We start from the raw sequence: 25,909 nt of genomic DNA, 5'->3' as shown, positions 1-25,909 counted from the left end.
CAGCCCCACCGTGACAATGGTTTCCATTCTGAGAGATTGCTGATGAAGTGGTTGGCAACCATTCCCAAATCACATCTCCCAATAAACCTTTCTTGTCTGCAAAGTATTTACCACAAAATATTCTGACAGCAGGAAGCAAACCATAATATTTTGCAAAATGACTGAACATTACATAACGTAGTTTGTTCAGTGTGTAAGTTGTAACAGATAATGCCGTAGCAACTAATATTGAAATGCAAAAAATAGGGTTTCTTTTTACAAAATGTATGAATTTGCTTTTTAGGGAGTCATGGATGTAGTTCCCATAGGGTACCCTCTGGGTAACGGGACCTTAATCTGTACTAAACTCAGGCAAGGCTGCAGCTTATTCATATTTTTGGCCCTTACTCCACTTCACCTGAATGCGATATGGTTCCATATCTGCTGGTTGCCCTCAATTATATCACCCAAGCAGCAATCCATTGTGTGTGAGCACAGTGAGTACTGATGATGGGGTTATTAAGGGAGCACATTGTTACTGCTGAGATCCAAGTCTCATCACTTTGAGGTTTGACTTCCCCCATGCTCCCCTTACCAACATCCATCCACAACAGGCTACAATTCTTCTAGAAACTGTGCTGCATGTCCTATTCCACACTCAACACCCATCCAAATTTCTTCATGGCCTTCATGTGTGCTCTCCTTCAGATGTGCATCTTTGCACACACTCTGCCCTCCACTCTTATGACACTGCCTATTTCTCATTGACCAATTCCTCTGTTCCATCATTGCCATCCATTCACTCAGCCATTACATAACCAGCTTTTGTAACCCCTGTCCTTCCCAAAATACTTCTGCTCACCACCTCTGGTGCAGATCAGATCCAAACATTAATTTCCAGATCTGATAAGACCATGTTCAGCACAGATGTCCCATTATGTTCAACCATATCGTCCTACTATTCCAGATCATCCTATAGGGAAAAGACAACGGCTCCTATATTTCCTGTATACCACAATGCCCCTCAAACCCCTTTTTTATTCTTACCCTCACCTCCAATACTAAATGCAAAGATCTTTGAAATTTCCCATCTAAGATTGATACCATCTATGCCCTAGCAAGGAGATAGAGAAACCAGCCCCACCGTGGCAATGGTTTCCATTCTGAGATTGCTGAGGAAGTGGTTAACAACCAAATCACACCTCCCAATAAAACCTTTCTTGTCTACAAAGTGTTTACCACAAAATGTTCTGTCAGCAGGAAGAAAACCACAACATTTTGCAAAATGACTGAACATTACATAACATAGTTTGTTCAGTGCTTAAGTTGTAACTGATAATGCCATAGCAATTAATATTGAATCGACATCTACCAATGCCGACCAAAGCTTCCCTCCTCCTGCTCCTGATCTCCCACCAGTCATTCCCCCATTCTACTTTTCAGTGTACGTCACTTTGCAATTTCTCTCACATCTGCACTTGTGTTCTCAAGCTCATTTCTTCCATGAGACTCCACTCCAGCTCTCTTGAGTTTTTTCCCCTACTCAAGAATTCCTTCCTCGCTGTCATAATTGCTGCTTAGAAATTATTCTTTTTTTTCCAAGCACCATTCCTTCCCCTTTCAAAAACACCATCACCCTCTTGAGAAAAAAAATCCATCCTCGCTGGCCACCATCCTATCTCTAACTTTTTCCTCTCAAAGGTGTTCTAATACATTGTCACCTTCCAGCTCCATGCCCATCTCTACAAAAACTCATTATTTTAATTAATTTTATCCAATTTCTACTCTATTTACAGTGCCAAGAATACTGTGGTTAGAGTCACATCTGAAATTGGGTATGACTGTGATCGTGTTGTGTTATCCCTCCTTGTCTTCCTCAACTTCTTTGCTGCATTTGCTATGGTTAGCAATGCTAGTGTCTTTGCTGTCCAGCTACATAGGACTGGCTTTGCATGATTCCATTATTAAATGTTTGAATACAGCTCATGCTTCTCCATCAAAAGCTTCAGTTCCCATCTTTGCACTCTTCTAAAAGTCGAACCTTCATCTTCTTCATATACATGTTGCCCATACTTTCTACAACCTCCTTCAGTCTGGTTTTCCCTCCAGTACCTTTTGGGCCTCCTACTTGGGGCATTTATGCATTCACCATATTCTTTGCCCCACAATTGGTAGCAATTACCTGGAATACCTTCCTTAACTCCTCCACCTCTCAAAACCTTCCCAAAATTCATCTTTTCAAACAAGCTTTCTGTCACCCCCCACCAAACTCCTGCACATAGCTTGGTCTTTATTCCTTTCATCTTTTTATTTATATATTTTTTCACCACAGCATTAAAGGTGTAATTATAATTGCAAAATGTTGCCATTGTATATGGAAAAATCATTCCCTAATAAATGTTAGATAAGCTCAAAATCTACATAGAATTTTCTTAAAAGAGAATGAGGTACCTACATGAAAATATTACTTAGGCACATTTTGATAGTCAAGAACTGGCCTGGGGGAGAATCTTGCTCAGATAATTAGTCAAGAAATGCAATGATAGATCTATTTGTGTTGATTGTTCCTTGCTTAGTGAAATACGATGACGTAAATTCATTTGTGTTCATCATTGTTTAAATAGTCCAGGGTAATACGGTTAAGCTAGAACCATTTAGTTGTTTTTTTGTCATCAAGATGTATATTGAAAGTTGGTAGACTATTAATTACATTATATCATACTCGAATATTTTTAGTAAGTCAACCTTGAAATATTGCAAGACTTACTAATTTAATTTTAATTTTAAAGAGTCACCAGAACTGCTTTACAAAGAATTATCCTAAACTTGAAATTTGTTTAATTTTTTGATTGTTTCAAAGTGCAAAAAGGGTGAAGACTGATGGATTTATCAGGGGAATTAGCTTGAAAGAGTTAGAGCCTGACAAGTGCAAAGAAAGATAAATATTCACAAATTAAGCTGAAATGTTCTGAATTAATGATATGTGCAACTGCTGATATTAATTCAATGCTCCCAGCACTGTTCTGGTTCCAGAAGAACTCCAAAGCAATAGCTCCATTGTATTATCATGGCAGAATGCTTAAATTAAAAACAAAAGAAAAATAGAGATAAAGGGAAGGGATTAATATTCATGCCAATGTGGAATTTGTTTTAAAATGGTGTTCGCTAATGAGTTTTGTTGCAGTTGTTCTCTGAACACAAAGTTGACTTCTAAAATTTGTGCTACTAGCCAATTTGTGCCATGACTCTGTTTACAAGCTGCATGACCTTTTTTCTTTATCCAGTTTTATAATTATCCCACGATGTATCAATTGGAGATTACAAATATCAGTAGGGTGGCAGACTTGCACTGAAGTGATGGAATCATAATCCCTTTAACTGCACTGGTATTTCAGTTGCAGATGATCGTATGAAGACATAGAATGGAAAGATAATTTCACTTATTCTGATGGCAATATAACAGATTATTTAATGAACCTCAAATTCATGTGTGGAATATTGTAAGTTTTCTAAAAACCACGTTAACTTAATTAATTTAAACAAAGCCCATCTAAGATTTTGAGAAAACAAGAAGACTCCATCAAAAAACATCCATTTTAAGTCCATCGATAAAGGAGATAATTGGCTTTATATATAATCGAGGAAGACAATGAATAGTAGTTCCTGTGACCACCACCCACTCTAATCACATCAAGGTCGTGGTGCATCCTGCCGGCTGCGGTTCTAAGAGGCAATGCACTGGAGATCTCAGGCGTACAAAGAGGAAATGATTATTGGGCTGGGAACTGGTAAATTATAAGGTGCCCTTGTGTCCAAACGCCGGTTCGCGTAATGTATGAGCATTTCCTGCGATGCAAGGACCTATTCAGAGAAAGTCAACAGATAACGAACAAGTAAACACTCCCGTGTCCTTTCCAGTGTGGTTTTTTTTGTGTTTCTTGGAGTTTGGTTCGTTATGAATTTATGATGGTTTAACAAATCGAGAATTTAAACAAAGTATAATACATTCCTCAGAACTTTAGACAGCACTGTAAAGAAAATTGTATTATTTCAGATTTTAACGTTTCTTCTTTACGTACATGAAATTTAAGTTTTTGAAAAAATATGCTGAAACTTAAACAAAGTTCTTTATTAAAAAATCCGCAATCTTGTATGACAGTGGGAGATAATGACAATACTTAGCTCAAAAAAAACACAAAGGCTCACTTTAAATATTTTACTTTGTAAATCAAAACAGACAATTAACAATGATTGCCAAAGTATCTACAGCTGAGATAGTTTTCCTGCTCCAGAGACTTGCAAACTGTTCTTGCATATTTCTGCACTTTGGGGCTGGAGAAGGAAGGTTCGTAAAAGAAAAAAAAGTACCAGTGTTTGATTAGTATCCGCCCGACAAACCCAGGCTGACACACCATTGGCCTCGAAAAGGCAGAGGGGGAGGTCTTTGGGAGACGTCAATGCTTTTCAGATTAGCAGGGTTGAAACTCTGAGTCCGCCGAGCCGTCACCGCCCCCCCAACCCCCCAACCTCCCCCCCCCACCCCCCCCTAAAAAGATCAAATCCTCGAGTTCACAGGCACTGCGAGTAATGTAAAAACTAGCTAACACTGACTTTCCCCTGTACCACCTCTTACATTATGTTCTCTTACCCAATATTACGCGAACGATTTCGGATGCTACGTACGCCAAGCACCAACTCCCACAGCACTGTTCAATCGAGGATAAATTGAATGAAAGATTCGAGTGCTAAGTTACAGTGCTTGACTTGTGCTGAGGGCTTTCTGTGCACAGTCGGTAATCATGCATCTTGTGTTTTGGGTAGGGGTAACGTTACTTTCCGTCTCCTGTATAGAAGGAACACCAGAAATGTACCAAAGACAAGGTAATACTTGATTATATTGTGTACTATGCATTATTTACCTTGTGTTGCAAAACTGTTGAGTTTGAAAAATAAAGGGAACAGCATTTAACAAAGTGGGTCGTTAACATTATACATATTTAGACATTAATTTGTGGTAAAGTCCCATGTGTTAAAATCACGATTTTATCTTGTTTCAGCTAAACTACGAGACCAGCTGAAGGTTTATGAAATCGTAACTCCCACTCGAGTGACTGAGTTTGGGGAACCTTTCCCAAACACGATGCATTTTAGAAGGAGAAAACGAAGCGTAGATACCGATCACTGGGCCTTCGTAACTCACTACAGAATTAGTGCATTTGGACAATTTTTTCACCTCAATTTAACTGCCGATTCTGGATTTATTGCACCGATATTTACCGTTACACACCTTGGAATACAAGCTAATCTCACAGACTTTCACGAAGAGGACACTGACACGAAGCACTGCTACTACACAGGACAGGTCAATGCTAAACCAGAACACACAGCTGTGATCAGCCTCTGTTCAGGACTCGTAAGTACATTTTAACCCTCGCGATGCTGAATTTAATTTCGGAGTTTCCAAATTACATTTGGTCATTCTGTATAATGGTTATGATTTTTTTTTAAAAAAAATAGTTGTATGGCAACATAATATTTTCGAATTTAAAGTCTGAATTTGGAAACATAACGAAATTTATATAATTCGACACATCGGGACCGATTGCCAGTGAGGATAAAGTTTGAATTAAAGATAATCGGCGCTAGAACGTGCTACCCATCCAGACCACACTGGGAAACACAGCGTACTCCTCTTGGTGATATGCGTAACTCGTCATCGCCCCCCCCCCCCCCCCCCCAAAAAAAAACACCTTCAGATGACTATCTCTAAATAAGGCAGGACTAGTGGTACAGAATAAGATTGCAGTTTTCGTTCGCACGGTGGAACACGGGCTCTGGAGACCCTGGGAATAAGTTTTGCTCAAGTCGACGTCAAGATGGTAATAACTCCAGTTGACAGACGCCTGTTTTACGTGCACAGTAACGCACAATCCCCCAACCCCCCCCAAAAAACTAAAAACTTACAGCGCGAACGTGGCGTCAGCGCTCCGAGTTTATAATCTTGCCAAACAGACTGATTTCCCGGTTTGATTATTCGTTGCGACGATAACTTCGATTTAAGCAGGAAACTTTTACAACGCGGAATTACTTGTGAACCTTTGAGTTTTGGTTTGTAAACTCATTATGTACAACCACTTTTAATATGAAACACATCAACGTCCCCTGCTATAGACCTTAATTATATGTTGTGAAACTTCAAAGCTGGTGATCAAAATGCATCTGAATGGAGATGCTGGCTGTAACTTCTGTTATACAGGGTTACAGTGTCATGTAGTGCCTTACCTACAGATCTGGAGTAACAGTTCCGTTGACAAACTACCTTTGATTTGCTTACCTGCTGTTCACTATTTGGAAATGCTCTTTCCTGAATTATTTAGGGAGATGCCCTTTGAATGTGACGCAGCGACCAAAGTCTTTTATCACTTTTTAAATCTCCAGTGTTAGAAACAGCGACAAACTCTTTTGTTTTTGGGGAATAAATATCGAACAGTCTCCATTTTCACCTCACTAACGTAAAGACCCTGTATCGTGCTGAGCAAAGTATAAGCATACCTGAAAAGCGACTAAAACCTTATTTTATCAGCGTGACAATTGTTTTGCTGGGCTGTGGGCGGAGCTGCTTTTGTTCAAGACTTCCTTAAGGCGGCCCGGAACGCTGCTTGTTAATTCATTCGCGTTTTTCATTGAGCAAAAATATGCATCGTGGGGGGGAAAAAATAAAACTTTGAAAATGTGGCTGTGCCGCTTCAAAAACAATGCAACGTTTGCGTTAAATTGGGCTTTTTAAGTCTGGAGAGGCACCAATATTGAGACCCACCTTAAACATTAGTGCGCGGGCACGGAGAAAGGGACACGAGCCCTGCTGCCTTCACTCAACAAACAGCAATTGCCATGAAGGCTGAGGAGCTCGGCCAGGGGTTGAATGCCAAGCCCACAGTGTCGATGGAGCTCCGACGAACGTGTTGTGAGCAATCGTCGTCATCCGAATTTCGCGCCGGGGCTGCTTGGCAACGTCACTTTTTTTTTTAGGGAATTAAAAACACGATTCGCCCATTTTATCTTGTCAGAATTCGGCTGCCATTCTTCAGTTGTGCCGAAAAGCTGTCCAAGAGCGATGCAAACTGACCCCGTCCTTCTTATCACAAAGCAAGCGGGAAAAGTAATCAGTACTTCTGTCACTGCAAGTAATGCTGCCTAATTGAGAACTGCCGGAGACTGAGAGAACACTAGGAGGCAGAGAGGTTCTCATGAACATCTCTCCCTAGCTGTAGTACCTGTTCTGCTGGTGGTGGCTGCTGCAGTCCATTGTACTCCTGCCCTTCCATGGCTTGTTACTATTTCTCAATTATGTTAGGACATTAGTCTGTGACAATAGTTAGCATACTGCTAGCAGATTTTGCAACCTCCATGAGGTTATATGGCAAAAGCCCTTTATCTCCATCACAAGCAACCAATGGATCTAAAGTATTGTTTCAGCACCCCAAATGCTTGCACAGTCAGGACAAGGATTTTGCAGTGATGTCATCATTCAAGTAACCAGCATCTCCAAGGAGTGAAACTTTTTCTTTCTCCTCCAATTGTCTGTACTTTTGCCTCAGAAGAACAGCATCATGCATACCTCTTGGAAAATGTACACTATGCTCCATTATTTTTTGATACATGGTGCATACTAAATCATACAATTTTCACATTGACAGTAATGGTTTTGTTAATAGTGCTGAAATGCATTCTGTTTGCATTCAGTCAGTGATGTGCTGTATAATGAGGAGTCACTAATTTTAAAAGAAACTCTTGCTGTTTTCTGAATAGCAGGTTAGTGACTCGTGCAGTGACCCATTTGGGTGTCTGGAAGGTTTCTGTGGTATGAATGTTAAAAGCTACATTGATAATCTGAGCCAGTACAAAGTGGATGTTTATTTCATTGTTCCTGGATCGCACACCTCATACACGACATTTCTGATAAGCTGGTTCTTTGGCATGCAATTCAGTGACTGTTGCAGTGACTCCCTGTGTTAATTGGGTCTGTAAGTTCTGTACCTACTATGGCTGCTCTGGTCCCATTTACCTTTAGTTGCTGGTGAATTATAATAGAGCTCTGACTTGCTGCACCTTTTCATGAGGTGTCAACAAGTTCCTCTGCATAACTTTCTTTGGGGCAAGCTATGCTAATGCATGCAAATGTCCTTCCTACATTTGGCTACTTCCATTCCAACTGGAACTTTAGGTCACGATTTTCATTTTTTCTTCTTTCTGTCCCATACCCAAAACCAAGGTGAGTAGAGATGAGTTTTTGTAACTGTTGTGTGAGGGGGGAAATGCTTACTTATATACAATGGCTAAAGAGAGCAATATAAATTTCCTAGAGCAATTTCCAATAACCCTTCTTTCGCTTTGAGGCAGCCTCACACAAACTTCTCTCCATTTCCTTCCAATTGAGATACATGTGTCTTCACCATTTCTTAACCTGACACCCTCTGTTACAAGGGTAAAGCTTCTGATTCATCAGGAGTAGTACTAGAGGGGACCGGTAAGTATAAATGGAGTCCATTATCTCATTTGCTCATTGGTATCTTTACATTTGCACCCAGAATAAAATATGCAATTAACAATGTTTACTTTTTGCAAATGAGATTTGTTACAATAGATTAAGTTCTTAATCAGAACTTTTAAATCAAAAAGCCTTGACTCCCCTGCCCTCGCAAACTACCATCCCATTGCCAACCACCCTACCTTCTCCAACTTCCTTGAACGTGTTATCGCTTCACAAATCTGTGCTCATCCTTAACTTGCATTTCAAAGCATATGTATCTTAATCTAGACTGTAACCACACTGACAATCCAATCAGGTTTCAGGCCTGGCCGTAGTACTGAGATGGCCCTTGTCAAATGACATTTTTTATGACTGTGACTATGAAAACTACTCCTCCTCATCCTTCCCAACCTGTCTGAAACCTTCAATATTGTTAACTACACTAACCTCCTTCAATACCTCACCTTTGTCATCCATCTGGGTGAAACTGCCTGAGCTGGGTTCCATTCTTATCTATTGAATTGTAACCAGAGAATCATCTGCAATAGCTTCTCCTTCCACTCTTGTGTTACCCCTGGAATCCACCAAGGATTTATTCTTGGCCCCCTTCTACTTCCCGTCTATATACTCCTCAGATATCATCTGAAAACACAACGTCAGGCTGTACATGTATGCTTAGGCCACTCAACACTATCTCGCCTCTTTTGACTCCTCCACTGTCTCTGATTTGTCACACTGCTTGTCCAATATTCCATATTGGATGAGCAGAAATTTCCTCCATATAAATATTGGAAGGCATGAAGCCATTATCTTTGGTCTCTACCACAAACACCATTTCCTGACCAGTGTTTCCGTCCTTGGTGTTGTGTTTGGCCCACCCATATCCACACCATCAGCAAGACTAACTGACTTTTACCTCCATAACATTGCTCCACTCTGATCCTACCTTAGCTCATCTGCTGAATCCCTCATCTATGCCTTAGTTACCTCTAGACTTAACTGTTCTAATACTTTCCAGACTGGCCTCCTATCTTTCACCCTACGAAAATTTGTGCTCACCCAAAACTCTGCTGCCTATGTCTTAACTCACTCGATATCTGGTTCAACCATCCCTCCTGTGCTTGCTGACCTTCACTGGTTCCTAATCTGACAACAACTCAATTTAAAATCTTCATCCTTGTCTTCACATCCCAACTAGGGCCTCGTCCATCCTGATCTTTGCAAACTCCACCAGCCCTCGAGATCCCTGTTCTCTTGCAATCCTGGCCTCTTGTACATCCCTGATTTTAATAGCACCATCATTAGCAGATGTGCTTTCTGCTGCCTTGGTGATAAGAACTGAAATTTCCTCCCTAAACCTCTCTGCTTTCTTTTATGATGGCTCCTTAAAGCTGACCTCTCTCTGATCATGCTTTTTGTCATCTGTCCTGACTTTTCCTTCTGTGGCTTTGTGTTTTTATTGATTTCGCTCTTGTTAAGTGCCTTGGGATATTTTACTATGTTAAATGCAATATATAAATACAAGTTGTTGATGTTGAGTGATTTTTACTCCAGATGAGTAATTGTGTACAATTCATAATTGTGCTTATGGAATTGTTATCTATTATCTGCAATATAAATAGGAAAGGTGTGAGCACACTGATGAACAAGGCCTCGAGACATGAAATAAAAACAGTGCTGGAAAAACTCAGCAGGTCTGGCAGCATCTGTGGAGAGAGAAAAACTTCTTTAGAACAGAAAGTTGTCCCTTTGTTTTTGTTTCAGATCTTCAGTATCTGCAGTATGTTGCCTTTAAGGCCTAGAAACTTGCTGTTTCTGATGCTGACTGCTGAGGTGTCTTCCAATCATGTTGTTGATGCAATTTTTGCAGTTTAGTAGGACCTCCTCCAGTGTTGGTTGTCTCCCCCTGTTGCTTGCCATATCTCCTGAAGGAAGAGTGGAAGTTTATTCATTTGTTTCCTGTGCAATGATTTGCAACATGAATGAGCCCACCTACCATGGTGTGCACAATGAGAGGAAGAAACAACAAGTGTAGCCAAAAGGCAGATGCGCAAGTGAAAGCAGAAAGCATGTATTTTCTTGTTGACTTCTAGATACCCATGGGAAGCAGAGCAGGAAAGGATTGATAATTCTGAGGCAAAGATAGGGTGCTTGAAGAGCTCTGAGAAATGTATGAACATTGTGAGGGGAGATTTACCTTTGTGAGATAATTCAATTTCTTTTTTGCATTGCAGTCAGGTCCTGCTGAAACCCCTGATGACATTCATGTGTTGTGCTTCTCACTATGCTTTTTCACCAATTTTCCAAGGTATCCATTTTATCATCTATGCCTAAAAGGACCTAATTCCTCTTGTTTACTCGCTCCACCAGCATCTCCATGGCATCCAAACATTTCAGTATCCTGCTGCATCTTATCTTGCCTTCAGATATCTTCTTGCAGCTCAGTAGCATTTCCTCTCTCTCTTGCCCAAAAAAAGGTACCTGGAGGAAAAAGTTGTTTTAGTTTGGCAGTAGAGTGCAGGGATTATAATGTGTGGTTAACCCACTCCTGTTCGTTGTGACATAGGGAGCATGCAGACTTTCTGCTGCCCGCTCATTTAAATGATAGTAGTATGCAACCTTGTGCTAAGTGCAAATATTGAGGGGTTGAACACCTTAACATGGGATCCGAGTTCATGCAAGGCTGGAACCACTTAAAGCCAACCTGCACCTCTTGAAGGCGAGGTGCAATTTGGCTGGAGCAGCTGCTGTTACTGATTCAGCAAGACTCTCCAAGCTGAAAATGGAGTGGAAATGGCACAGCAACATGTCCCTAGGTTCTCTGCAGCCACGGAGGCCTTGGTTCAGAAGCTGGACAGGGGGAGAGTGATCTTCCCCCAGGGTGCCAGGAGCACCCCAGCAGACACTAAGAAGGCAGTGGATAGAGAGAAAAGAGAGAGCAGGATTCTCAGGATGGCAGGCTGTGACTAGTGGGTTCCAGCAAGGATCAGTGCTGTTTACAATATATATAAATGATTTGGATGGGGGAACCACATGTTATATTTCCAAATTTGCTGATGATTCAAAACTAGGTGGGAATGTAAGTTGTGAGGAGAATGCAAGGAGGGTTCAAGGGGCTTGGACACACTAAGTGAGTGGGCAAGAACACAACAGATGGAATATAATGTGAATAAGTGTGAAGTTATCCACTTTGGTAGAAAAAAACAGAGTATTTCTTAAATGGTGAGAGTTTGGAAAGTGTTGAACTTCAAAGAGACCTGCATGTCTTTGTTCACGAGTCACTGAAAGCTAGCATGCAGGTGCAGCAAGCAACTAGGAAGGCAAATGGCATGTTGGCCCTCTTTGCAAGGGGGTTTGAGTACAGGAGTAAAGATGTCTTGCTGCAGTTGTTTAGAGCTTTGGTGAGTATTGTGTACAGTTTTGGCCTCCTTATCTAAGGAAGGATATACTTGCCATAGAAGGAGTGCAAGGGAGGTTCACCAGACTAATCCTTGGGCTAGGGTGATTATCTTATGAGGGAAGATTGAGGAAACTGGGCCTGTATTCTCTAGAGTTTAGGAGAATGAGAGATGATCTCATTGAAACTTACAAAATTCTTACAGGGCTTGACAGGGCAGATATGGATAGGATGTTTCCCCTAGCTTTAGAACCAGGGGACACAGTCTCAGAATAAGGGACAGGCCATTTAGGACTGAGATGAGAAGGAATTTCTTCACTCAGAGGGTGGTCAATCTTTGGAATTCTCTACCCCAGAGAGCTGTGGAAGCTCAATCATTGAGCATGTTCAAGACAGAAATTGATAGATTTCTGGATACTATTAACATCAAAGGATATGGAGATAGTGTGGGAAAGAAGAATTGAGGTAGATGATCAGCCATGATCTAATTGAATGGTGGAGCAGGCTCAACGGGCCAAGTGGCCTACTTCTGCTCCTATGTTCCTATGGAGCAGAAATCCATTGTGGTCAGTGCCAGCAGACTAGCTCTGAGGACCTGAGTGCAGTGCCACAAAAAGTGCAATGGCCTCACAGGAATAGTCATGGTCAGTGAATGCATCTTCACATGCCATATCTTTAAAAATGAACCACTAACCTCACACACTGCTCCATTCACCACACCCCCTTCACTCACCTACCAATGATCTCTATCAACCACAACTCATATCCAACATTCATTGCCTCACTTCACCTTCACAAACTCAGCACTGCTGCAAGCCTCACATTCCCATCTCCCAGCTTGCACACACTGCCAGCCATTCAACTGTGGCAGGTACAGCACTCAAACACATTGCACTACCCTCACAGATACACTTCTCGCTTTCCTGCAGTAAAAGGTGTACTGTAATCAGAGGTAGCAACACCTAACTGGTGGTGGACCGGCACAGTTACATGCTCTCATCCACATGGAGGAGATGGTGTTGGCAGCCATTGGTGCAGCCATGGTCAGCAGTGGGTCTGAAACACCTGGAGGAAGAGGACATGTTTCTATCTGATCCACCTCCTCACATCCCAAATTCCCACAGCCCATAATCTATTCTGATTTACAAGCTGCAGATGGTGTAAGTACACACATCTTACCTTCCACCCTTTCCTTCACCTCAACCCTACCCTTGTGCCTTTATCCTTGCAGATACTCAAGAACTGACACCCAGTCAACAACTGGTGCAGGAGCCTGAAGTTCAAGAGGAACAGGAGGCTGATGAAGAAAAAACACTGTCGTCCAATTTTATACTTACAGCCACCAGCTCAAATATTGACACTACATGAACTTTAGGGAGTAGCATAGAGTTGGAATCTGCATGTGGTAAATTATCAGGCACGAGTCAGTACAGCTAGGGCAGGGGGAAAGGATATCATAGATATCGGCTCCTCGGAGGGTGAGGTCGCCGAGAGGTACTGATGCAGAGGACTCGGATGAGGACTTCAGCAAGGCAATGTACAGAAGAAAGCTGATGGACCTGTACACAGAAATGCTTGCTGCATTGACTGACCTGCCAGAAAACTTCTAGGAGCATGGAGAAGCCTAGTTCCAACCTGACATGGGGATTCACATAGAACTTGCAGCCCAATCTTTCCAGCATGGAAGTGGTGACCAACTGCATGAGAACACCTGGGCCTGACCCTGATGCAGCACCTGATAACTGATGTTTCAGCTTTCCATTGCAGCACAAGCAGAAGCCACCCAATTGTCTGAGTGCTACAGTGGAAGCCTTGGCTGGCAAAACTCCTAGGAGAGGAAAACTCTGAATCCAAACCTATGGCTTGGATACCTCGCTGATGCTGTCCTAGTTCGCTGGGCCACAACAGATGAGCTCCAGGTTTCAAGGGTGGGGACAGTTAGCACAAACTGTACTCCACCTTAAAACTCCATCCACCCCAACTGCAACCCAACAAGCAAGTCCTGTAGCGATGGGAAAGGGGAAAAAATGGCAGGTGTAAGATGACACTGGAAGCTGCAGTTCCAATGCTGCATGCAGGCGTCTCAGGATATTGTTTGTTTTGTTGATGACCTAGAGAGGACATCATCATCCGGAGGCACCCTGAGTGACTAAGTAGCCTTTTTGAAGGATAGCACTGCTTGCTCCTGAATTGGAGAGCGGCCTGGAAAAGATGGCTTAAATAAATGCTTCACTCTTCACCACCAAGTTGGCTTGCCATGGTCAATGGGCATGTCTTAAACTATGACAGAGCAGAAAACACAAACTCCTTACCTAACTCCTAACCTCACTACAAAAGGTGGGAAAAGAAGAAGAATTCTGAAACTTGCCTGCTGGAAGGTGTGAACAATGCTCGACTCTGATGATATAAGTTGCCCCCAATGACACTCAGCCTGGATGGCCCATGAGTTAGCCAGTCTTGACATCGATTATAGTGGTCCTGAGTGAAGTCTACTTCTTGGAGCAAGGCAACCTGACAGAACACAATGTTGGCTACACACCCTATTGGTAAGGTAGACCTCAAGGTGAACAACACCTCTTCGGTGTTGGCTTCAAGGTGAAGAAGACTATCGTCACTAAACTTTCAAGCCCACCAATTGGCAATTCTGAATGCATCATGTCCCTCTGCCTCCAAGATCAGCAGCGTGCTACTCTCATCAGCGTTCATACTCCAACCCTGACGGCTAACCCAGCTGACAAAGAGAAGTTCTACACTGTTCTCCATGAACTCATCCAGAATGTCCCTTCCAAGGACAAAGTTGTCATACTTGGCAATTTCAACGCCACAGTTGGCCGTGACAGCCAGTGCTGGGGTCACAATTATTTACAATATATATTAATGACTTGGATGAGGGAAGTGAATGTACCATCGTCAAGTTTGTGGATGACACAAAAATAGGTGGGAAGGCAAGTGGTGAGGATGACACAAAGAGTCTACGGAGGGATATAGACAGGTTAAGTGAGTGGGCAAAAGCTTGGCAGATGGAATATAATGTGGGAAAATGTGAGGTTATGCACTTTGGCAGGAAGAATAGAGGAACAGAATATTATTTAAATGGAGGGAGACTGCAGAAAGCTGCAGCACAGAGGGATTTGGGGGTCCTCGTGCATGAATCACAAAAAGCTAGCATACAAGTTCAGCAGGTAATAGGTAAGGCAAATGGAATGTCGCCTTTATTTCAAAGAGGATGGTTATAAAAATAGGGAAGTCTTACTAAAATTATATAAGGCACTAGTTAGACCACACTTAGAATACTGTGAACAGTTTTAGTCCTCTTATCTAAGGAAAGATATACAGGCATTGGAGGCAGCCTGGAGAAGGTTCACCAGGTTGATCCTGGGTATGGAGGGATTTTCTTACGAGAAGAGGTTGAGTGGGTTGGGCCTGTACTAATTGGAGTTTAGAAGAATGAGAGGCGACCTTATTGAAACATATAAGATTCTTAGGGGGCTTGACAAGGTAGATGCTAAGAGGTTGTTTTCCCTTGTGGGAAAGTCTAGAACCAGAGGGCATAATCTCAAGTAACGGGTCGACAGAGATGAGGCGGAATTTCTTCTCTCATAGGGTAGTGAACCTATGGAATTCTTTACCGCAGAGGGCTGTAGAGGCTGGGTCCTTAAGTGTACTCAAGGCTGAGATGGACAGATTTTTAATCAGTAAAGGAATTAAGGGTTATGGGGAAAAAGCAGGAAAATGGAGTTGAGGATTATCAGATCAGCTATGATCTCATTGAATGGCGGAGCAGACTCGATGGGCTGAATGGCCTATTTCTGCCCTGCTTCTGCTCCAGCGTCTTATGGTGTGCTCAGAAATCATGGAGTTAGAAACTGCAATGAAAATGGATGTCTAGTCTTGGAACTCCGTGCAGAAAAGCAGCTGTCTATAACCAACACCTTTCAACAAAAAAATCACTTCAAGACCACATGGATGCAACCCCGCTCTAAACACTGACACCTGAAAGACTACACCTTGGTGCGCCAGTGTGACCTAAAGGACATCTTGCTTACCAAAGTCATACTTTCAGTGCTGATGGTCATACAGACCACTGGCTCATTCACTCAAAATTGTGCTTCCATATCAAAGCTAAGCCCAAGGACAGGTCCAGTGACAACCCATCAAAGAAATTTTGAGTTAGCAACCTGCAAACCCCATCTTGCAGAGATAGATATAAAGCAACCTTACAGCCCAGACTGGAACACCCTGATCTCACTGCTGATTCCACTCCAGAAGAACTCTGGGGACACATTAAAACTGCAGTACTGGATACTTTCAATGAGGTCATCAGACCCAGCACAAAGAAGAACAGAGACTGATTTGGTGAAAATGGTAAGGAAATTCAAGATCTGCTAACAATAAAAATATCAGCTCATCAGGCTCACCTAGCCCAGCTGGCTAGCTAATAGAAAAATACAGCTGATCGTCAAGCATGCAGCGCCCTTCAACGTAAACTGAGGAACATCCAAAATGACTAGATTGCACTTGGCAGAAAAAGCTCAACTGTACGCTGATAATGGCGACATAAGCTCCTATAAAGCACTAAAATCCGTCTATAGACCATCATATCAAACCGAAAACCCCCTAAGGAATGCTAGTGACAAGACACTACACATCAACAAGGAGTCAGTCCTGGATCACTGGTCAGAGCACTTTGAAAGACCCTTTAGCGCCTAGTGCACAGTGCATGAAACTGCCATCAACTACATCCACCAACAGCTAGTCAAAAAGGAACAGGATGAAAGTCCAATTCTGGGAGAAACTGTGACCGCTATCAACCAGATGAAGAGCAACAAAGCCCCCGGAATCTATGGAATTCCACCCAAAGCTTTGAAGCATGGTGGGCCTGCCCTATATACAAACCTCTGAGCTATTCATGGCCTGCTAGGAATAGGACAGGGTTCCACAGGATCTTTGTGATGCCATTATTATCACCTTATACAAAAACAAGGGAGAAAAGTCAAACTGCTCTAACTACCGTGGGATCACCCTCCTTTTTATTGCTGGGAAGATCCTGGCTCAAATACCTCTGATCAGGCTTGCACCTATCATTGCGGAAGAAAACCTCCCAGAGCGCCAGTGCGGCTTCAGAGCAAACAGAAGCACCACATGGTTTTTGCACTCAGAAAAATACAAGAAAAACATCATGAGCTAAACAAAGGCCTGTTTGTCACTTTATAGACCTCACCAAGGCATTCAACACTGAGCAGAGATGGACACTGAAAACCCTTGAAAAACCTGGTTGCCCACCCAAGTTCCTGGCCATGATGAAGTAGCTTCATGTAAGTCGGTATGGACAAGTCAAGCGCAACAGAGTCCCTTCTGAACCTCCAATGGTGTGAAGCAGGGATGTGTGCTGGCCCCAACCTTATTGACCATCTTCTTCAGTTTGATGCTGCAGCAGGCAATGGAAGACCTTGAGGAGGGAGTTTATGTACACTTCCAGACTGATGGAGGTCTTTTCAACCTTAGGCATCTTTTGGCTCACACAAAGAAACCAGAAAAGCTCATCCGTGAACTGCTTTTCGCTGATGACTGCACTCTCCTGGCCCACAGTCACTCAGACCTGCAACTTATAACAACACGTTTCTCCGAGGTGGCACAACTCTTCAGACTAAAAATCAGTTTAAAGAAATCTGATGTCCTGCACCAGCCTGCACTCCAAGAAGGTGTTAGACCACCAAGCATTGTCATTGAGGGAATCGAGCTGAATGCCGTCAAGCAATTTACCCATTTGGGGAACAACATCTCTTCTGATTCCATCATAGACAAGGAAGCGGACAATAGGCTTTCAAAAGCAAGCTGCACATTCAGCAGACTCTACAAATGAGTGTGGGGCAGCCACAGCCTCAGAGCACAGACCAATCTCAAAATGTATAAAGCTGTAGGCCTCACCACCCTCCTGAATGGCACCGAGTCTTGTGTCCCATTCTACCATGATGTAGACCTTCTAGAGTGCTTCCATCAGTTTTACCTCGGTGGCATCCTCAAGATTCGCTGACAGGACTCCATCACAAACACTGAAGTCCTTGAAATAGCTAACATCTCCAGTATCAGGGCCATCCTTCTGTGAAGCCTACTTCATTGGGTGGGTCACATTGCCCGGATCGACAACTGCCACCTGCCCAAGAGGTTATTAGGATTGCTGAAGAACTGTCTTTGGCAGTGCCAGTGGCTCAGTGAAACATGAACTTGCTGCCCTCTCTCAGGTCACAGAATCACGGAATTGTTTGTGCTCCCACCACTACCACTTTGCCGATGATCTTGCCGTACTGTCTGTCAGCCAGCCCAATCCACTTGCCCATGCTGATGTGATGCAGTCCAATGCCTGGCCTAGGCCCAGATGTGCTCGTGGGAGTGTTCCAAGGCCTTCTGTGGTTTTCTTCAATGAAAGTCAGCAACCTTCAACTAGCCATGCTGCAGCCACAGGAGCACTCAGTCAGGAAAAGGCACTCGCAAGATAAACACTAAGGGAATGCACAAGGGTGATTAATTGACCATTGTACAGAACATTGGATTAGATTGATGGATAAAGTTGATTTAGAATGTTTATTTTATATCAGCATTGTGGCTGAGGTCACTGTGATGTACTATTGACTATGATGGTCAATAATAGAGTGAATGTAAGAAATAACAAGTGGGACTGTTGTACGGTAGGAATTTGGGGTTGTGTTCATGGAGACCTGTAAGTAACTTAGAAGAGTAAGAGGTGACTTCATCAAAACCTTTAAGATCCTGAGGGGTCTTGACAGGGCGGGTGAGGAGAGGATGTTTCCTCTTGTGGGAGAATCTAGAACTAGGGGTCACAGTTTAAAAATAAGGGGTCGTTCATTTAAGACAGAGATGAGAAGAATTTTTTTCTCCGTGTCGTGAGTCTTTGGAACTCTCTTCCTTTAAAAGGCAGTGGAAGCAGAGTCTTTGAATATTTTTAAGGTAGAGTTGGATAGATTCTTGATAAGCAAGGGGGTGAAAGGTTATTGGGGGTAGACAGGTTACAGTCAGATCAGCCATGATATTATTGAATGGTAGAGCAGGCTTGAAGGGCTGAGTGGCCTACTCCTCCCTCCTATTTCGTACATTTGTAAATGAGGTGATCATGGACAGCCCAGCCCAAATGGGATGCGTTGTCTGCAACCTCTCAGACAAGTGCCTTCCGTGCCATGCCCTGAGGTCGCAGGTCTGGTTGCAGGAGCTGACACAGTTCTGTGACCATAAAACACAGAAGACACACTTAGGTGGAGGTAAGAGAAATGCTTCCGGAAGATCCAGGTGAATAAGACTTCCTTCTTCCCCCTCCTCCTCCCTCTGCGAGCAGCTTGCCCTCTTTGCTGCCTCAGCTTCATCTCCTTCTCATGCTGTAGCCAGGGGATCTGCAACTACTGCACCCATGCCTGGAAGCAAAAAGTTTGATGGAAGTTTTTGCACTCACAACCAAGGCCTTCTCCACATGTGACACGCGACACTACTTGCCAACTTCACCAGCTGTAACCAACTCTTCGAACCGCCAAGTACTTTCACAAACCCAAAATCAGAGCCAGCAATAATAAGCAATTAATCTTAAAATAGTTGAAAATTCCTTTAAATAGCACAGGGAGGTATGGAATCCTTCCTGCTGCAGAATGCACATTCAGCTACCCGTCTTTATCAGGAGGTGTTACCAGGAGCGGTGAGGTCGAAAATGGCAGCGCTGACATCAAATCAGTGTCAGATGCTGACTGACTTTGCGATCTGCTGATATACTTCCAACCCATGCTCCTAATGACCATACTAACAGCTTCGCCAAGCTGGCGTTTGGCGTCGGTCACACAAAGTGTGCATGCAGTGTGTGAATACCATTTTAGTGCCAAAATGGTACCTGTAGCACCAAAACTATGCTGTCACATGACCATAGGAAATCAGGCACATTCTTATCTCCTAATGGGTAAGTACTTTATAGGAAACAGACTTCATGCCAGCAACTTGCCTAATGTACCTGGAAGTACAGAGGAGCTCTCAGAAAGGGAATAAAAAGGACAAAGAGACAATAAATTAGTGGCTAAAATAAAGGGGAATGCAAACACGTAAAAGGGTAGACAAAGGAAGCATGGCTCTGACTGAGGACCTAAAAGCAGGTGATGTGGAGGCAAGAGTGCATGACAGAAGTAATTAAGTATCTAGCCTCTATTCGGTAGAGAAGTGAATAACGAGAGGTGAGACAATAGTGATACTGGTTGGGATAACAGTAGATAAAGAAGATGTACTTATAATTTGTGGGCTGCCAACTTTTTAAGAGTCAACTGGTCTGGATGGGCTGCATTCTAGGTTACTGATGGAAGCAAGAGCTAAGATTATGTAGGCTGTGGCCAAATTCTTCCAGTGTTCCTTGGTAGTACTGATACCAGAGGATTGGAAGATTCCAAATGTTACATCCCTAGTTTAAAAAAAGGGGAAAGGGATAAACCTGACAACAAGAGTGCACCCAGATGTGCAGCTCGATCTCACTCACACGCGCTTTGTCTCATGCCCACACTCCACCCCGCGCTGTGCCCCGCCTTGTACCTGCACTTGGCCTTTGCGTGCCTCCATGCCCTCCTTCACGCCCACAGGCAACACCTCATGCCCCATCTCGTGCCCATGCTCCAGCCCACAACCCATGGCCAGCCCCGAACCCATACTCCATCTCTCACCTGCACGTTGTTGCTCGCCCCGCACCCCCCAGGCCGCAAGGCATTGTGCGCCCCCAACCCACCTGCATGCACACCCCTAGTGACCCTCGCTCCCCTGTCACCCTTGCACCCAAGCCCACCACAACCATTGTGCTCATGCACCACCCAACCCTCCTGGCTATGAACCCCCTCCAACTCACTCACTTTTTCTCTCGTGTGCCGATTCTCTCTTTATTTCGTGCATGGGCCAACTCTCTCTCTCCCTTGCTTGCTGATCTCTCTTTAGTATGCCATCTCTCTCTCTCTCTCTCTCTCTCGTTCTCGCTCTCTCTGCCTTGCCCCCTTTCTCACGCTCTCTCTCCCTTGCCCTCTCCCCTTTCTCTCCCTTTCCACCTCCCCCTCCATCGCCCCCCCGCCCCCCCACCCCCGGGCTCTTTCTCTCCCCCCCTCCCCCAGCTCTCTCCTCCTCCCCCCGCCAACCCTGCTCTCTATTCCTCCCCCTGGTCTCCCTTACCCACCGCGCTCTCTTCCCCCCAACTCTTTCTTCTCCCTCCCCCATGTACACGCCCTTTAATGCTTGTGCCAACCCTTCCTCTCTCTTGCTCATGCGCAAAGCCGACACCTCTCACTCGCACACACTGATTCTCTCTCATGCGTCTCAACTTGCTCTCCCTCTTTCTCTTCTGCGCTGTCTTGCTCTCTCTCTCTCTCTCTCTCATGCTGCTTTCTCTCCCAAGTCCTCCCTTTAAGCAAGGGCTCAAGAGAGGGGCAGTGAGAGGGAGGAAGCAAGTGAGGGAATCAGGCAGGTAAGCGAGAGAGAGTCTTGGGGAGCAAGAGAGGCCACTCCAAAATAGTGCTGATGAGGTCATGCATGTCCCAGTGCTGCTGAGAAATGATTTCAATCCCTCAAAATTATTGCCCTTGTGTAACCTGACCCCCTATTTTTTGCCTAAAAATTTGGTCTCAAAACCTCAACTTTTACACAAGTTTATAGGGTAATTGGATAGATCTACCAAAGAGCTGGCACAGGCATGAAGTATAGATTGCCCTCACTGTGTATTGTATCATTCTATTCTGTGATGAAAGTGTAATGGAATTTCTGCTGTTTCATCTGGGTTGCCACTGCTCTTATCCTGCCCTGGTCCCCCAGATTCTCACTGGGTGACCGTAATAGCCCTCAATGGCTCTTGTGGTCATTAACTAGTGTATCGTGCAACTCACAGTAATCATCAGAATGGAAAATTCACCTGTATGTAATAAAACCGTATTCGTGGTGCACATTTCCTACCAATAATACTTTTATTGTAAATTGAGATTCCTGCCAAATGTTATTTTATGAAAAGAAACCAAGGCAATTTGGAAGGTATAACATTTCTAACCTCCAAATGACCTTACCGGCCACTTTTTAAAAAGAAATGTAAAGCCAAGGTTCTGACCTGCAACCTGAAGATGCAATTAAACTCTGACCTCGCCAAGTGTTTAACGGAAAGCGGACTTTGTTTTCTTTAAGGTACACCACTTCATTTTTCCAGCAGAATAATACATGGGTATTACATGGTATGACATTTCTGTCCTCATTAAACAGCATATCACCTGATTTACTGTGGGAAATGCCACAGGACATTTACAGATATCCTCCGTTTAAAGAGTGTTCCAATTATGCATTTTTATTTTGCAGCGGTTTGTAAATTTAGGGAACTTACCCAAATAATAGTGCTAGCCTTAACCTTGAGTTTCATTTCAGTGCGGTTACTGCACCCACGTCAAGAAGTGTGTTCTAACTGCACGTGCTCAGTCTGTTTGTTAAAAGATTCCCACCGCCTCCCGATCCCCTCGTTACCTCTCCCTCTCTACTGCCTCACTCGGCGCTTCCCTCTCCCTAACCCCTTTGCTTCCTTCTGCTTGGCGCCCCCTCCCAACACCCCTTGCTGCTTCCCTCTCACCAGCCCTCTCCCACCCCTTCACACCGTCCTACTCGTTGGTTCCCTCGCCCAACCTACTAGCTTCTTCCTACTCACTGTTTCAATCGCTACCCCTCTCCCGAGCCCCCTCTGTGAGAAGGGGGGAGGGGAAACAAGGGGGAAGTAGCAAAGGGGGAGCAGGAGAGGTGCTGTGAGAGGGAAGCATTGAGAGGGTTGGGAGAGAGGCAGGGACAGGAGGGAGCGAGGGAATCAGGAGAGGGAAGCTGTAAGTGGGAAGCAGCGAGGGGGTCAGGAAAGGGAAGCGGTGAGCAAGACGGAGTGAGACAGTTGGGAGCGGGGTGGAAAGAGGGAAGCAGTGGAAATTGGAGGAAGCAAGAGGATCGGGAGAGGGGCAATGAGAGGGAAGCAGCGAGGGAGCTGGGAGAGGGGCAGTGAGGGGGTCGGGAGAGGGGTGGTGAGGGGAAAGCAATGAGGGGGTTGGGACAGGGGTCCGAGAGGTAGGGAGTGAGGGAGTGGGAGTGGTAGGGAGTGGAGGAGGTGGGAATGGTAGGGGGTGAGAGCAGGACAGAGCAAGGGGATCAGGAGAGGGATGGGAGCAGGAGAGAGTGAGGGGGTTGGGAGAGGAGCAGTGAGGGGGAAGGCACTGATGGGTTCGGGAGAGGGGTGGGAGCAGGAATGAGCAAGCGAGGGGGTCGGGAGAAGGGAAGTGAGGGGGAAGCAGTGTGGGGGTCAGGAGAGGGGTGGGAGTGTGAACGAGCGAGGGGATCGGTAGAGGGGCAGTGAGGGGGAATCAGTGGAGGTTGGGAGAGGGGCAGTGAGGGGTAATCAGCGGGGGTCGGGTGGGGGAAAGTGAGGATGAAGCAATGAGGGTGTCTGGAGAGGGTGGGAGTGGGAGGGAACGAGGAGGGCGGGAAAGCGATGGTGAGGGAGAAGCAACGAGGGGGTTGAGAGAGGGGTGGGAGCAGGTACAAGGGAAGCAAATCAGCATTAGTGGAGTACAGGCAGTGCAGTGTGGAACTTAAGAAAGCAATTAGGAGAGCAAAGAGGGGATATGAGAAAGCTCTGGCTGGCAAAAGTAGGGAAAATGCTAAGATATTCTATAAGTATATCAATGAGAAGAGGATAACCAGGGAAAGAGTAGGGCCCATAAGGGACCAAGCGGGCAATCTATGGGTGGAGCCAGAGGACATCGCTAGAGTGTTGAATGAATACTTCACGTCTGTCTTCACCCAAGAGAATGAGGATGAAGGTATCGAACTCGGGGAGAGAGACTGCGAGGTTCTTAAGCAAATTGATATAGGGAGTGACAAGGTATTGGAGGTGTTGGCAGGCTTAAAAGTGGACAGATCTCCAGGTCCAGATGATTTATGTCCCAGACTGCTGAGGGAGGCAAGGGAGAAGATCGCAGGGGCTCTGATCCGAATTTTTAATTCCTCTCTGGCCACGAGAGAGGTGCCAGAGGACTGGAGAACAGTTAATGTGGTTCCGCTATTTAAGAAGGGTTGTAGAGATAAGCCAGGGAACTACAGGCCAGTGAGTCTCACGTCAGTGGTAGGGAAACTATTAGAGAAATTTCTGAAGGAGAGTATCTATCTCCACTTGGAGAGGCAAAGTTTGATCAGGGATAGTCAGCATGGCTTTGTCAGAGGGAGGTCATGCTTAACAAATTTGATTGAATTTTTTGAGGAGGTGACCAGGTGTGTAGATGAGGGTAGTATAGTTGATGTAGTTTATATGGATTTCAGGAAAGCCTTTGACAAGGTCCCACATGGGAGACTTATAAAGAAAGCAAAGGCACATGGGATACAGGGTAATTTGATAAGGTAGATTGAAAATTGGCTTAGTTGGAGGAGACAGAGGGTGATGACAGAAGGATGCTTTAGTGACTGGAAGCCAGTGTCCAGTGGTGTACCACAGGGATCTGTGCTGGGTCCCCTATTATTCGTCATTTATATAAATGACATAGATGACTATGTGGGGGATAGGATTAGTAAGTTTGCGGATGACACAAAGATTGGCCGGGTGGTTAACAGTGAGGTTGAGTGTCTTGGGCTACAGGAAGATATAGACAGGATGGTCAAATGGGCAGATAAGTGGCAGATGGAATTTAACCCTGAAAAGTGTGAGGTGATACACTTTGGAAGGAGTAATTTGACAAGGAAGTATTCAATGAACGGCATGGCACTAGGAAGTCCTGAGGAACAAAGGGACCTTGGCGTGTGTGTCCATAAATCTCTGAAGGCAGAGGGGCATGTTAATGGGGTGGTGAAAAAGGCATATGGGACACTTGCCTTTATCAATTGAGGCATAGATTACAAAAGTAGGGAGGTCATGTTGGAGTTGTATAGAACCTTGGTGAGGCCACAGCTGGAGTACTGTGTGCAGTTCTGGTCGCCACATGTGATTGCACTGGAGGGGGTGCAGAGGAGATACACCACGATATTGCCAGGGATGAAACATTTAAGTTATGATGAGAGGTTGGAAAGACTTGGGTTGTTTTTGTTGGAGCAGAGAAGACTGAGGGATGACCTGATTGAGGTGTACAAGATTATGAGGGGCGTGGACAGGATGGATAGGGAGCAGCTGTTCCCCTTAGTTGAAGGGTCAGTCACAAGGGGGCATAAGTTCAAGGTGAGGGGCAGGAGGTTTAGGGGGGGTGTGAGGAAAAACCTTTTTACCCAGAGGGTGGTGACGGTCTGGAATGCACTGCCTGGGAGGGTGGTAGAGTCGGGTTGCCTCACATCCTTTAAAAAGTACCTGGATGAGCACTTGGCACATCATAACATTCAAGGCTATCGGCCAAGTGCTGGTAAATGGGATTAGGTAGGTAGGTCAGGTGTTTCTCACGTGTCGGTGCAGACTCGATGGGCTGAAGGGCCTCTTCTGCACTGTGATTCAGGACGGAGTGAGGGGGTTTGGGAGAGGAGTGGGAGTTGGAGGAAGTGAGGGGGTCGGGAGAGGGGTGGTGAGGGGCAATCAGTGAGGGGATCAGGAAAGGGACAGGGAGTGGGAAGGAGAGAGGGGGGTCAGGTGAGGGGCGGTGATGAATAGGGAGCGAGGGGATTGGGAGAGGGGCGGTGAGGGGGTAGCAGCGAGGAGGCCAGCATGCAGGTAGTGGGAAGTGGTGAGCGGGAGGTAAGTAGAAAGAGTAGTAAGTAAATAATAGTAAAAGTAGCAAGCAGAAAAGAGATTTTTGGGCGTGTTAGAATCAAGGCAGCTAATTGTTTTTAATGTAAAAATCACAGATCAGGCACATAACCTACCTGTATTATATGTGTTGCACGTTTCCTTATGTGACAGTGATTTTCATTTAGCATGTTTTAGTTTAGCATGCCATCTTTTAGGAACACGAGTGCTAAACGAGGGATAGCTGTACTAAGTTTATTAAATATTTTCTCAATGT

At 44.6% G+C, this 25,909-nt stretch overlaps 1 protein-coding gene across 2 annotated transcripts in view; it reads left to right on the top strand.

Moving 5' to 3' along the window:
* Nucleotides 1–4,126: 4,126 nt before the first annotated feature.
* The window catches only part of adamts9 (ADAM metallopeptidase with thrombospondin type 1 motif, 9), a 306,177-nt gene continuing 284,394 nt past the window's right edge, over nucleotides 4,127–25,909 (top strand). For both annotated transcript variants that reach the window (XR_013576832.1, XM_078543655.1), the window contains exons 1-2: nucleotides 4,127–4,860; nucleotides 5,037–5,392. Coding sequence is in view for 1 of the 2 variants with exons in the window: in XM_078543655.1 (XP_078399781.1) it covers nucleotides 4,779–4,860; nucleotides 5,037–5,392 (438 nt within the window). In the remaining variant the exon portion in view is untranslated. The remainder of the gene's footprint in view (nucleotides 4,861–5,036; nucleotides 5,393–25,909) is intronic.

The sequence above is a fragment of the Cetorhinus maximus genome, chromosome 6 (genome assembly GCF_964194155.1).
Source record: "Cetorhinus maximus chromosome 6, sCetMax3.hap1.1, whole genome shotgun sequence".
Lineage (NCBI taxonomy): Eukaryota > Metazoa > Chordata > Chondrichthyes > Lamniformes > Cetorhinidae > Cetorhinus > Cetorhinus maximus.
The sequence above is the reverse complement of the archived record's forward strand: the minus strand, read 5'-3'. Positions and strand labels throughout refer to the sequence as shown.